Source organism: Haliaeetus albicilla, chromosome 16, assembly GCF_947461875.1.
Source record: "Haliaeetus albicilla chromosome 16, bHalAlb1.1, whole genome shotgun sequence".
Lineage (NCBI taxonomy): Eukaryota > Metazoa > Chordata > Aves > Accipitriformes > Accipitridae > Haliaeetus > Haliaeetus albicilla.
Window position 1 is genome coordinate 19,030,396 of NC_091498.1, and position 13,561 is coordinate 19,043,956.

At 50.1% G+C, this 13,561-nt stretch overlaps 1 protein-coding gene across 3 annotated transcripts; it reads right to left on the reverse strand.

Moving 5' to 3' along the window:
* Positions 1-5,645: 5,645 nt before the first annotated feature.
* CALCB (calcitonin related polypeptide beta) lies at positions 5,646-9,770 on the reverse strand. 3 transcript variants are annotated; one of them, XM_009914313.2, is made up of 4 exons: positions 9,654-9,770; positions 9,207-9,338; positions 6,202-6,387; positions 5,646-5,883 (listed from the first exon to the last, which is right to left on the reverse strand). In XM_009914313.2, the coding sequence occupies exons 1-3, from the start codon at positions 9,737-9,739 to the stop codon at positions 6,228-6,230; spliced, it is 378 nt and encodes a 125-aa protein (XP_009912615.1). In that variant the 5' UTR covers positions 9,740-9,770; the 3' UTR covers positions 5,646-5,883; positions 6,202-6,227. The 3 variants fall into 3 exon arrangements, with proteins under 3 accessions (XP_009912615.1, XP_009912613.1, XP_009912612.1); XM_009914311.2 differs by having other exon boundaries at positions 6,202-6,390; XM_009914310.2 differs by lacking the exons at positions 5,646-5,883; positions 6,202-6,387 and adding an exon at positions 7,802-8,339 and having other exon boundaries at positions 9,654-9,749.
* Positions 9,771-13,561: the final 3,791 nt, after the last annotated feature.

Consider the following 13,561-nt stretch of genomic DNA (forward strand, 5'->3'; position numbering starts at 1 on the left):
GAGGAGGAGGAGGAGGAGGAGGAGGAGGAGGAGGAGACACCCTCCAGCGTGCCCAGCACCCTGGGCCACGGCTGCCGCGGGGGGACGCGGGCTGGTGAGAGACAGCTAAGCAGCACGGAGCTCCGCTCCTCCTCCCGCCATGACAGCGCTGGCGCCTCAGGAGACGCCAGGCCCTGCAGCACGGAGCGGCCTTTACAGCCCTCTCTCCCGGCGGCCGAGAGGAAAGACCTCGGCCATGGGACAAGGCTGGGCCTCCAGCCCGGAGGAGCAGCAGGCACTGATGGCCCTCCCTGGGCCGTGGGGGGGCTGGGGTACAGCCTGCCCTCGTGGCACCTGCCAGCCCTAGAGCAACCTGCCCTAAACCAACGTGCCAGCCCCTAGCACCGGGGACGTCCAGCCTTTCTGAGCCGGCTGAGAGAGAGCAGATCACGCTTGGCTAGCGCTGGAGGAGACAAAACACCATGTTAAGAAAAACACAGCAACGCACCAAAACCACGAATCTGACCGTACCCTCCACCTTCCTGTGCTCTAATGGGAACTGTGGCCTCTCAGGGAAATGCCTGGGGTGTCTGGCAGGCAGCTGACAAACACCACTCCGTACTGCATCCAGCACTTCGTAATCACACAAATTGTTTAAAGCCTTCATTGCTTCCTCTCCTTTGCTTCATCCCGAGGCAATTTCCTTTATAAAGTGTAGCTCCTGGCGTTTCAAGCGCTTATGTTTGCTGGCAATCTTGGGAACAGTTACTCAAGACAACCTTGGTAGGGGTTACTCAGGACCATTACACCTACGTCTACCCTATATGACCGTCACCCGCAGAAGACCGCACTCCTTGCCATGTAGTCTCCTCAGAGAAGACTGGCTTGCAGACTCTCAAAGAGCAACTGGAAAATCAAATTGATTTCTTGCATATACGATATACACTGTACTTCTTGGACACTTAATAGTGATTTCTTGCATATACGATATACACTGTACTTCTTGGACACTTAATAGATGAATACAATGTCAAATTGCCTCGTGTGCCAATGTGACAAGATGCTATTAGGAAAAGCCATTGAAAAGAAGAAGAAATGTGACACAACACCAGAAGTAAATAGAAAAGCCAAACCAGCAAGAGTGTAATAATCTTTTGTGGACAGCAAATATGAGAGTCATGAAGTACCAAGTGGGACCTATGAGTATTTTCTCACACATTAGGTGGGAAAAAAAGCCTGCCCAGAGGTACACATTCAGACTTTTAAAGGCAACATTTGCTTTTGTGAAGGTGACACTAGCCAGTTAGCTGGGATCACACCTCAGCCCCAGCCAAAAGAGTAATTGGTGCAAACAAGAATTGTGATAAAGCCAAGAAGAGAAAGAAAAGAGAAAATGTTGCGATGATTCTTATTACTCCAAGGATGGATCAGAAATCTCCTAGAGAAGGTATGGCAATGTTTGGCATAATTAAGAAATGGGAATTATTTACTCCCTGGAAAAAAAAAAAGAAGGTACTAATACTCCTTGGACATTTTCTGCAGAAGAGAACAACTTTAAAAGGCATAAGGAGCATCCAAAGTGGAGGACAATACTGTGCAGAACAGGGGAAGGATGCGGTGCCTTTTAGAATAGTAAAGAGGCAGCAGATGTATGCACCATGTGGACCCCTTCCAGCAGCCAGGGCAGGCTTCACCTGATTGTCGGAAGCAGTGAGCACGACCAGCTTGGAAGGAAGTTGCCAGTGCTCACACGGGTGAAATCAGGCTTGAAATGCCCAGTTCGTCTCTAACAGGTATTCTGTTCTGAAATAGTTCAGTCTAGAAAAATGCACAGATGGAAATTCTCCAGCATGTTTTAAACTCTTCACCTTGTAGAGATGTTCAATCTGCTAATTAGACATGACAATGCTGGATTAGATAACCAATACCAAAATTTACAACTGCCTGCTATAAGTTGCTTTTGGCAGTGTTTGGTGTCAGAAGCAATAGCATTAGCTCTGCTCCTTTCTCACGCTGCAGATGATGGAAGCTTTCAGGAAGATGAATTAAATTCCACTACCAGAAGGAGAAAAAAGGGATCTAAATATCTGGAAAGAGCCACAGTGAAAGTCCACTTGGGTTATTTCAAAATGATGCTCTATCAATACATGCAGCGATGTCCTGGTGCATGATCCTGAACCAAAAACTCAGTCGGATCTAGGAGCAGGAGTCCACCTGCCCCGTGGCAAAAAGCACACAGCCAAACAGCTCCCGCATCTCTCTTTTGGCAGCTGCAAAGGGCCATGAGGACACGTGTTGGTATTAGCTCCTCCGTTATCCATCACCTGGTCCCCACGGCAGCTGGTGCACACCTGCCTGATAGCCCGTGGGGTGCCACAGCCCTGCATGGTGGCCCTGGGGGCCAGTGACACCTCGAGGAGCCCCTACCACCCTCCTGCAAGTCCCCATCCCTGCAGCCCACTCCAGGAGGCGAGCAGGTGAGTTTGCCTCATGGCACCAGCCCAAGTGGGTGTCCCTGCTCACCCACCCCATGTCCAGCTGGAAGCTGAGACACAAGCAGGAGCAGGTGACACACCGAGAGGGACCCCCCTATGCCCTCGCTGTGCTTATTCACTGGCCACAAGATGGTGCTTTTTTACTTGCCATCAGCTCAGAGCAGAGGACCGGGCAAAATTCATAACCTTCCCTGGGCCCACATGGTGCTCGTGCCCATATTTGTACTGGAAAACCAGGCCACTAGAAAATAAACCAGACCTCAAAATCTATAATGGCATGGAAACAGTCATAAGTTATCCTCGGATATTTCTTTCTCAGAAATTTCTTCCCTCTTTGCCTTGACTTGCAGAGTACACCCCCAAAGCTTTCGTTTGCACACAGCTTCAAAAAACAACCTATTTGTTAAAGAAAACACACACTGGCAAGCATCTGGAAACATCAAAACCAAACTATAGGCATCGTGATATTGCCATTGTAAACAAGAACACAAACACTCGTGCATGACTGATCTGTATTGTCTTGGCTGACTGAATACTAAGTAACTTGGGTTTGATACCACTCGCACATACTGCACCAACATGGTATTTTCTGCCAGCTTTCAGCATGCTTAGAATGGCAATGTAATTAAAATGGGAAGGTAAGTACATTAGAAACCATACTTTCCCTTATTAAATGCTAATTCCAAAATAGATTTTCTCCTGGGGTAGAACTTTGGGGTTTATTTAAGACCTGACAAGTTTGGGTAATACTATCAAGAACAGCACTTTTGAAAAATGGAAGCAATTTTTTCCACTTGTTCACAAAGTCAGCCAAAGCAGTTGACGAGCTTCTAGTGGCTCTGCTATTCCTTCTACCATGTTCACTGCCTTAAAATTAAAAAAAATTAAAATATTAGTGTTTATACCTCTAGTTTTGTCTTGTTTCAATAATAATCTGCTTCTCCTAAAGCTCTGAGCAACTGTGTTTTGTCATGAAGGGTTTCTATCTCTTCACATTACGGAAAAGGATGTAAGGGTCCTCACCTTTTTGCCTATTCACCCTTGCTTTCATAGAGCTATGGCCCTCTGTCCTTTACAGGCATATTTATTTGGTGAGTGTATTGCATTGCTGTGCAGATAGAGATCTTAATGAGAAAAGAGACAGAAGATACAACAGGAATACGTCTTGAGATATGAAAGTAACTATTTCTTCCTAAGGGAAAAAAAAACCAAAAAAACAAGCAAAACAAAAACCACGTATCAAAAGTTTCACTCAACTTTCCTCCAACCAGGATAATGTAAAAACCAGCATCAAGGTTACTAGAATCTGGTTTACATGTTAGGTGTGTGATTTGGTGTAGAATATTAGTCTGAGGAAATCCCTTAGGCAGACAGAAAAAATGCATAACTTTGTCAAACTGAAAAGAAGAACTAATAGTTTTTAGAGGGGATGGACACTACAGCTGTCATACAATTACGGGAAGCAGCCTCGCATGTCTCTCAACAGAGAATGGCTGTAAATGGAAAAAACAAACTGTCTGAGCATTCAGACTTCAAAGCCAGAAGGGGCCCATGAATGTTTCCTGGCTTCTTGTCAAATACGAATCATTAAATTACATGTATTCATCCCAATAACTGTGCTTAGGCATTTTATCTTGGAGAAGATTAAGCTGTTGGGTGCTGTAGTAAGGAAAAAAAGAGGCAACCTGTCCCCTGTGCCCAGAGGCTCTGCAGCGACAAGGAAAGGTGTTATTGAGGTAGCCAGGTGATCTCGGCATATAACCCCCACTTTGTGGAAAGGAAAATGGGGAAGAATACCTGAAACCTGGTGAAGAATGCTTCCAGGCTCCAAAATGGGCAGCTGGGTCTAACCCAACCAGATCCTCATACGAAACCTGGACAGTGGCTCACCATACAGGCATAGTACACCCAGTTGTGGCCAATCTCCGATACTTCAGAGGAAAATGGCAAAAAGGCACTAGACTATCTCTGGGCACCAGATTTGCAAGCCAAGCCTGAATATCCCTCCTTTGCCCTTTTAGGCACTGGAACTTTTCCCTCTAAATGGTTTACATCTTCTACAAGGTCTGCTTTATACGCTGACTTACCAGGGCTGAAATGTTCCCCAAGGAGTAAAACCATAGCCACGAATAAGCATGGTATAGAAGCGTCGTCCCTGGACAGCCTTACTGGCTATGTCTACATCTGGTTGACCATGCTTCTCTTTTTGTTATTACACCTGCAGCAGAGACAGACAGAGATATCATGAGAGCCTTAACCTCTACTTTGCTTGACGAGGTGATCTTCATCTGAACTGCTGAAGCAGATCTTAGAGTCCAGCTGTGGAGCACAAAACAAATCTAAACAAATATCTGACTCAGCTACTAAACTGAAACAGCAGCAGCTTTGAGAAGGAAGTTGGCAGCATCACTTAGAAGTCCATGGATTTCTTCCAGCTACCCTCTTCTCCACTCACTCTAATTATTTATCCCTGATCCCTAAATAGACTTTGTTTCAGGATTGCTTAAAAGAAATGTACATTTCCGTAGCTCCTTTTTCTCTCCCTTTCTAATTCACTTTTTCGACCTTAGACAAAAATCTACAAAGCATGTTAGGCCGTTTCATCTGAACTACATCCTGTATAAAAACATTTAGTCTTAACCCACAGATGATGAAGTTTGTGTCTATGGCTTTATTAAATCCAACTGCGGCTTCTTTTTACTTTTCTAGCAGAAGTCTTACTAAGTGCTGCCTTTTTGAGCTACTGCTTTATGACTATATATAAAGGCAGCTATTCTTTCTGTTCTGAACTTTTGACTCAAATCCTAGTATTTATCGTTAATAAAGCTGTAGCAGATCAATGGGCCATCTGATCTGCAATGATGTTGGGTTAGTGCCAAATGTTTCCTTAAGTGTGTTCAAATGAAAAATCAGTTTCTCAATCCAAGTGTATCTAAAATACCTTTTTTTTAATTTTGCGTAAATTCACAAATGATACAATATTGAAGTGTTTGGGTTTTTTTTTTAAACATACTGTACAATCAGGTTAGTTAAGTGTTTTACATCAAGGCACAGCACACCGTATAATACACATATGCCTTGCCAGGCAGCTGTTTAGTATAATCCCCAGGTTTTGGCAGTAGTGCCAGGATTAAGTAGCATGGATCACATATAAGCTGGAAGATAAATAAATAATAGATGCTGTCACATTTTATTTGAAATAGAGTTGCATATAAAAAGAATATACAATAATTTAACTTTAATAACTAGATTCTCTTGTACTATACATAACAGAAGTGTTTTCATTTGTATTAAATAAGACATTTTCAATATTAGGATGCAAAATTAATCTTCTTTTTGGCTGTCTTGATTTATGGAGAAGAGTTGCTTTCGTTAGAAATTGAAGTTGAACTTTCAGTTTCATGGCAATCTGAAAGAAATGAACCCAGAGTTACCGATATGTTGATAATGAAGCATTATGGTAACATAAGCAAAGAGTTCCAACCAAACTGTTGCATTTAGATGACTAGCATCGCAGTGCATTAACTAAGCAGAACATCTAGAAAAGCTCTTCTTCACAGTCCAAATGTGCTACTGGTATATTTGTAACATCTTTTTTTATACTGTTACTTGCTCTGCTTTCTCAGAGATTACCACTGTAGGTCTGTTACTCATCCAGCAAAACTAAAATTCTGATAATGCCACAGGCTGCCTGCATTGCAGATTCAGTTTATTGCAATGTATTTACCATATTCACATTATCATTCAAGCGTTTTATATTTGAATGCTTCTTCTTCGCCTGCCGAAGGCCTTGGATCCCACGTTGGTTGGTACAAAGTTGTTCTTGCCCACTGCTCCTGACCTGCTCAGAAAGTCTGCCAGACGATGGGTCACACAGGTTGCTGTGTTGCATGCCCTCTTCTGTGCTGTTACGCTGCTTTTCAAGAGGAAAATAAAGAGTTAGTTCCTGAAGTACCCACCCTGCAGACAATGAAATGTCAGTAAGGGATGCTACGCCTTAGAAAGATTTTTCAGTAGTAGGCTTGCTGTGCAGCCAGCATTTGCAACTTTTGTGTGCACAGCTTACAAGCTCTAAAAGATGAGTCTTTATGTTTTTCTAAGCGTCAGTCTCAGTTTACAAAAGGTGGCTGAGCCCTTCCTTTCTTGGGCAATTGGACTGAAGACTAAGCCAAGCCAGATTTTCAGCAACACCTGAGCCGTTGCCTGCCTCCAGCAAGTCATTATAACCACCAGAGAGGTGTCGAGGAGGTCCAGGTCTGGAGCATTTACCCAACCCCACGTCCTCCAAAAGCTGAGATCTGTGTTTTGTTGGTAGTGCCACTGAAGGACAGTAGCAGACACTGCTCTTCAGCTTCTCACTTCAACACCTATGCTCCACGGTGCCCAGAAAACACAAGAAATCCTAGCATCACTGACGACAACAGGAGATTTGTCGGTGACTGCGGTAGGGCTGTACCTGCGCAGCTCACCAGCTGCTTTCAGAGCTGAACCACACATAAACATACTGCTTCCACGTATTTAATGGGAATGTGGGAACCCCTCTTTCCTGGGGTTAGACCTCTGTCTACTACAGCACTTCACCACGGGAGTAGTTCACAGAGTTCAGTGGGATTAGTGCTGTGCTCAGAGTTCAGCCTACAGCTAGGAGTTTTGCTAGATGGGGACTTCAAGGCATGCGCATTCACACAGTCCTTGCTTGAAGAATGTTCTACAAAAGCAATGACTTTTTCTTGCAGTAGGAGGTATTTTTTCTCAGATAATATTAATAAACTGTCTTGTAATAATGCTTAACAATGAATACTGTTCATAACATCAATGTCAATTTTTTGGAACAGGCCTCTGACTACAAGATAGATGCAGTGCTGCAACAGAAGAACTGTAAAGAAATCTGGTTTTGTCCCTTAATTTACAATTCACCTACATTATATTGTCTTAAATTAATAAAAATATTTTAAAGGTACCAGAGTTTTAAATATACTAGTGTAAAGCAAGAAGGAAAAAGGAATAGAACACGAAATTCTTACCTGGAAGTGTTCAGTACCCAGTTTTAAACAGGATTACATTTCTAGTTTGTTTGAACAAATCTGTATGAGCCTTTCCTGATTCCTTTGCTTCTCAGGATCCTTACTAACAGGATTGCATGTATGCCTGATGACACCAGTACACATGAACGTATGCGTATAATTTCAATTTCTAAGTTCTCCTTCAACTTTTCTAGAAATTAGTGGCATTGCCTCTCTTGAACATTAAGACAACTTGTAAAATTTTGCTAGCCTTACCTAGAAATCTCACATTCTAAAACAAGTTATTAAACCAAGCAGATCTAATCCTTATAGAAAAATAGGTTTATTGAACAAGTGCATGGGCAAGCACAAAAGAAGAGTCTACTTGTACATTTAGCAGCCAGAAATGAAGAGCCTTGTTTAGAATTTTTTTTTAATCAGGGTCTAAGGAAATCACTTGAAATGTCAAGGCAGTGCTGTTCATTTTTATTTTTTTTTTCCCTAGCATGGTATGCATGTTATGTTCTCTGTCTTCCTAACATTAGGTCCATCTCAAACATTCTCTGTCGAAAACAGAATCAAAAGAACATAGCAAAGTTAGCAATCAAAGTTAGATCCACATGCATCAGGTTAAAAAAGGGAGAAGGGGAGAAATAAGCATGTCTAGTTGTTTCCTAGGGGTTCCCCATAGTTTGCATAGCGTTCGTGTTCCAGGTCACTCAGCACATTTCGTTTCTTGCCAGGAGTTCCAGCCCCGACGTCAGTGCGAGGGTAAGTTTGCAATTTGTGCAATTCTTGAGACAGTTTGCCCAGCACACAAGTACTCAGACTGGCACAGCGTTTGGAAATAGGTCTATCCAGGCTGCAGGGAGGAAAAAAAACATGCCCAAAGGGAGAGTAATCTCAAACATGCATGTTCATGCATTTCTTCCCTAGATAAATATCTACAGTTAGGAAACTAAAAAAAAAAAACAAAAAAACAACCCAACAAAAAACCCCAAACAAATCAAAAAACCCCAAAACAACCAAAACCCCAAACCCTCCACATCACATTCCATGCAAGGAAAGTTCATACAAATGCAGTCAGAAGGAAAACAATATTTTTCAATGAATTCAACTTTGTCGAAAAGCAAGTTCATTAGCCTTTTGGATGCTCATAGTCAGAGGTCAGGAAGTTTTACTTCCCATATATTCAGCATGCTGTTCAGTCTCTCATACATCACCACCATGCTTTGCAATACAAATCCTGTTAGGATAAAGCAAATGCTTTTGCATGCCTTTGGTCTACGGGGGAGAGCGGCGCTGCGCTGCGTGCATTAGGGGAACGCGTCCCCTCTGCCAGGGACTTCCCATGCCTTACAACAGCATGCACTTTCACGACAGAGAATCCAAGAGTGACTGAATGGCCCCTAACACTCCCACTAGGAAGACATACCTTGTGCTGACATATTTTAACATAACCCCCTCATTCAAGCTCAAATCGCCCTCCTCTTTCAGTTGTAAAAGACAGATAGAAGCAGGTTAACTAGGTGGAAACCATTCTCCTGATACCAACATCAGTGTATCTCAGCAGTATCATCCTTTACCAGTTAGGTGACCACAGTTAGTAACCCCAGAAAAGAAAAAAATCTTGACCTGCAGAGGGTCTGCTCAGATGGCTTTTGCTAAATATCAAGCACATAACATTTCCCCCATTGCCCTTCTCCTGCCCCAGGACTGCAGTCCTTACCTGTTCCCCTCAGAAGCTTGCTCCAGCTCTTCTGCTGTCATCTGTATGAACTCTTTCACCAGCGCATTTAATAACCTCCGAGCTTCGTAATCACTGAGCGTCACTCGATCTGTTATGGACTCCAAGCCAGGTCTAAGCAGAGGCAAGCAAAACAGGATGAATAAAACCCAGACTGCTGCAGAGAGCCACGCACAGGAGAGAGGGGTTTGTCAGGCATTACGGCATGTCATTGACAGTGTCTTTCACTGGTGTGAATATGTAAACCATCCTCATGCACAGCATTAGGCACTTTATATATGTAATAAGAAGACACAGTGTCAAAAATAGCATCAGAAGAACGCACCTTTCTCATTCAGTGCAGTCTATTGCCCTCCTAGACCTCTAAAGAACATTAAGTATTTTCATGCCATTCAGATACAGCACTCAGCAACAGGACCAGCTCCTTACCTGACTGGGGCTGCCTGGAAGCTATCCATCTGGCACACAACCAAGGCATAAACAGCAAGGAAAGATGAAATCTTCAGCATAACCATGATTTCCTCTCTACAACAAAGAGGTACATCAAGCAATGGCTGTTTTCCAACCCTCTCAATCCTGTAAGTTCTACTAAAGAGGTCACAGTTTCCTGGCTACAAGTAGCACAAATACTAACAGCTTTTTTTTTTTTTTAATATTACCTTTCCATTTCTTCTGATTATTGCTATTGTGCTTTGGTTTTCTCAGAATCTTAAGATAACTTAGCACTATTACGAGGGATAAAAATGCAGCTTTTCAGAGCTGCAGCTCTGTACAGCTATCTGCATTCAACTTAATGCAAACTTTCCCTCAAACTGGCACAAAAGGCATTCTTCTGACTGACTGATGCGTACAATGTCATAGTTGGTGAGTCCGACACAAACAGCACAGTTACGGGATATGAGTCACAAGAAAAAAAAAAAGTGTTTAGCGTTTAATATTTTTAAGAATGAAGTGCCACTGTTGGCACTTTACCTGAAACTGCTTGCTTCTTGGCAGTTAGCACACTAATACCCTAGTTGAGATGACACTATAAGAATTAATCAGTTACATTTCAATAAATATTTCTACTCTGGAACCAGAAGAAGGTTAAGTTAAAAATTAGTCATAACAACAAAACCTGTAAAAAAACCAACCCTGTGATTGAAGATACCTGCTTTGAGGTGCACCTCTTGCTCTCAACGCATCAGTGTCCTAGACCCAAAGGGGCACATCCTTAACTACCTGTCAGCTTCACTTTTGCTAGCTCCCAGTTCTCGGTGCGCCCCACCGGAACGACGAGGCACCTTCCAAAGGACGGCCCGCTTCCCCGCGGGTGCCCGGGGCGCCCGGACCGTGCCCGGCAGCGGGCCGGGCTTTGCGCGGAGAGCCCCCCTGCGTGGCTGGATGGACGGCCCACGTCGTGCGGGCGTGGGAAAGGAAGAGAGAGCCGGAGGACGAACTTTCTCCCCCCTTCCCTGGCTGGCTCCCTCGCACACGCGTGCGCCCGCCCGTGCACACGCCCACGAACGAAGGCATTACGGCCCCCCGCCGCGCCCCGGGGGAGAAACGGGGCTCGGGCGACCCGCCGCGGGGGGCGGCGCGGTGCTGGCGGTGCTGCTTACCGGCGGAGCGGAGCGGAGCGGCGCGGCGGGGCGCGGACGAGGATGCCGGTGTCGCCGCCGACCCGCGGTACCACGCACCGCCCGCCGGCTCCCCTTTATACCTGCCGCCGCGGCAGCCTGCGTGGGCGCCCGCGCGGGCCCGCCAGCCAATCACCGCCTCGGCCGCTCGACGGGGCCCGCTCCGCCATTGGGCGCCAAAGGCCGGCTCGGCGGTGACGTCATGCCCCGCTCCGTGAGCGTCCCATTCACAAAAAAAATCCGGCGGGGGGCGAGGCGCCGCCGGGGGCACTGCGGGCGGGAGGGAGGGAGGGGGGAGGGGGTGGCCATTCGCGGCCCGGCCCGGCCCCGCTCCGCTCCCCCGCGGGACCGCTCACGCGTGGCGACCTCTGCAGCAGAGGGACCGCATTGCAGAGCGGGGCCGCTCCCTCCCCGGGATCCCCCCCCCCCCCCCACGCACCCCCCAGGGCCGCCCGCCCTCCCCGCAGCCGCCGCGGCTGCAGCGGGGAGCCCGGTTGTAGCCAGCCGCCCTCCCGGCGCCCCGACGGCAGCTCCGGCCGGGCGGGCGGGGGTCCCGGCCGGGGGCCGGACAGGGTGCGCGGCGGCGGGGCAGGGGCAGCGCTGACCCCTGCCCCAAGGGTGCGCCCCCGGAGCCCCTCGCTTCCCCGGCAGGGGAGGGGGGGCGCTTGCGGCCGGAGCCCCGGAGCGAGGGACCCTCGGCACCTGCGAGTAGCCCCGCGGCGGCAGCGAGCTGCTCTCCGCGCTGGGCGCTGCCGGGCGGCCGCACCGCCTCCCCCGGGACGGGTCCGCGGCGTAACTCCTCACCATCACCTCATCGTCCTCACCATCACCATCCTCATCATCACCACACACCTCCAGGGGCAGGTGCAAGCGCCTTTCCGTGCACGGAAGAGGCAGCGGGGAAGGGGGGGGCCGCCTCCCGCCGGCGGGGATTACCGGGCAGCTGCCCGCCGCCCCATGCATCACCCGCGGAGGGCCCTTTGTCACGGCGCGGGGGCCCCGCACCTGCCCGCGCAGGATGTTTGCCCCGGCGCCGTGTTTGCCCAGGCGCAGCGAACGCCCGGCCGCCGCGGGGCTGGGGGGGGGGGGGGGGGGGGGCGGGCGGACGACAACGGCCACGGGGAGACGCGACGCGACACGGGGGGGGGGAGAAAACCGCTGCCGGCCGGAGCGGGCGCGGGGAGGGGGAGAAGGGGGCCGGGCGGACCGCTCCGCAGCGCCTGGAGGCGGAAAGCCCCTCCACCGTCCCCCGGCAGCGCCTTTCCCGCCCGCCGTAAGCCGCAGGGCGTTTGCCGAGGGCGGCGGCACCGGCAGGCCCCGCCGGTGCGTGCCCCCGCGGCGGAGGGAACGCCGCGGCCGCTCTCCCGAGCTCCGGCAGAGGGCGGGGGGGCACACACACGCTGACCGTCCCCGGGACCCCCCGGCCCGGCGCGGCTCCGCCCGTTCCCGCCCCGGCCCTGGGTGCCCCGCGTCGCCGTGGCCCCGCGCCGGTGGTTCCCGGCGGCGGCGGGCAGCGCCCGCGGTAGCGGCCAGTAAGGCCGGTGCCGAGCTGCTGCGGCCGCTGCCGGCGGGGACGCGGCAGCGAGCGGAGCCCCGCGCCCCTTGCGCGGCCGCTCCGCGGGACAGGCGCCGAGCGCCGCGGGATCGCCCGTTTCGCTCTGCGGGGACCGCCCGGCGCTCCTTCCTTCGTGGGTGTTTTTGCAGAAGGCGGTGTCGCGGGTCGGTCCCGGTGGCGGGAGCCGTGCGTTTCACCGGGGGGGGGGGGGGGTGAAGTTGGGGAGAACCGCGGGGCGGGCGGTGTTTTGTGGCTGCGATTTTAGCTCCGAAGTTGGAGAAGGCACACGAACACAACTGACAACGCCCGGCGAGGGGCTGATCGGCCGGTGAGGGCTCGTTCTCGCCGCCCTCGCCGCCAACCTTTCGGGGTGCCGGCACCCGCTCAGCCCCCCCCGCCCCGTGTCCCCCTCCCTCCCGGCGCCGGGCGGCACTCCGCCGCCCTCCGCGCAACTCCGCCGGGCTCCGCGCAACTCCGCCGCCCTCGTTTTGCAGAACGACGACTGCAAAACCGGTCAGTTGGCGGGGGGGGGGGGGAGATCTGGGTTTGGTTTTGTGTTGGTTTTTTTTTTTTTCTAACACGTCTTCGTAGCTTTTCCTGAGTGACGGCCCTCGGGGGTGGGGGAGGTCGTGCGCTCCCACCCGCCGAGCTCACCCGCGGGGATGGGAGAGAAAGGAGCACGGCGGGTGGGGGGGGGTGTCTGGGCACAGCCTGGGGGGCTGGACGGGTCCGAGCGTGCTCCGTGCCCACCAGCACCGTCGGGAAGCCCCGAGGGAAGCTCTCTCCGCGGAGACCCGGGCTCGCCCCGCCGCAGGCGCTGGCGGAGCGGGGTGGGGGGTGCCCGCAGGACCAGGGGTGCCCCTGGCCCGGGGCTCCCCCCCCGCCTGCTCCCTTAGGTCGCTTTGCGGGCCCCGCTGGCCCCCTCCCTGGGAGGGGGACGCCTCCTCCGTCCCCGCACAGGCACATAGAAAATTTCGTTTTAAATAGCAGCTCCATCGCAGGTAGGCTCGTCACGGGAATCCCCCGGGAGAAGGAGTTTAAGTATTTGATTTTAAAGCTCTTCCGTTTCCAGGACTCCTACTCTCATTTTTAAGCTAGTTTTTCTGCGGTTGCATTTACGACACCCGAATAAACGGCTCGGCATCACTTTTGCTGTTTTAACG

Bases quoted from the DNA above. Each gene is read 5' to 3' on its own strand.
- CALCB (XM_009914310.2), bottom strand. From the start codon at position 9,739: ATGGTTATGCTGAAGATTTCATCTTTCCTTGCTGTTTATGCCTTGGTT. The intron at 9,339-9,653 runs GTAAGGAGCTGG...GCCTCTGCTTAG, and splicing joins TTCCAGGCAGCCCCAGTCAG to ACCTGGCTTGGAGTCCATAA. The intron at 8,340-9,206 runs GTAAGGACTGCA...TCCTCCCTGCAG, and splicing joins CAAGCTTCTGAGGGGAACAG to CCTGGATAGACCTATTTCCA.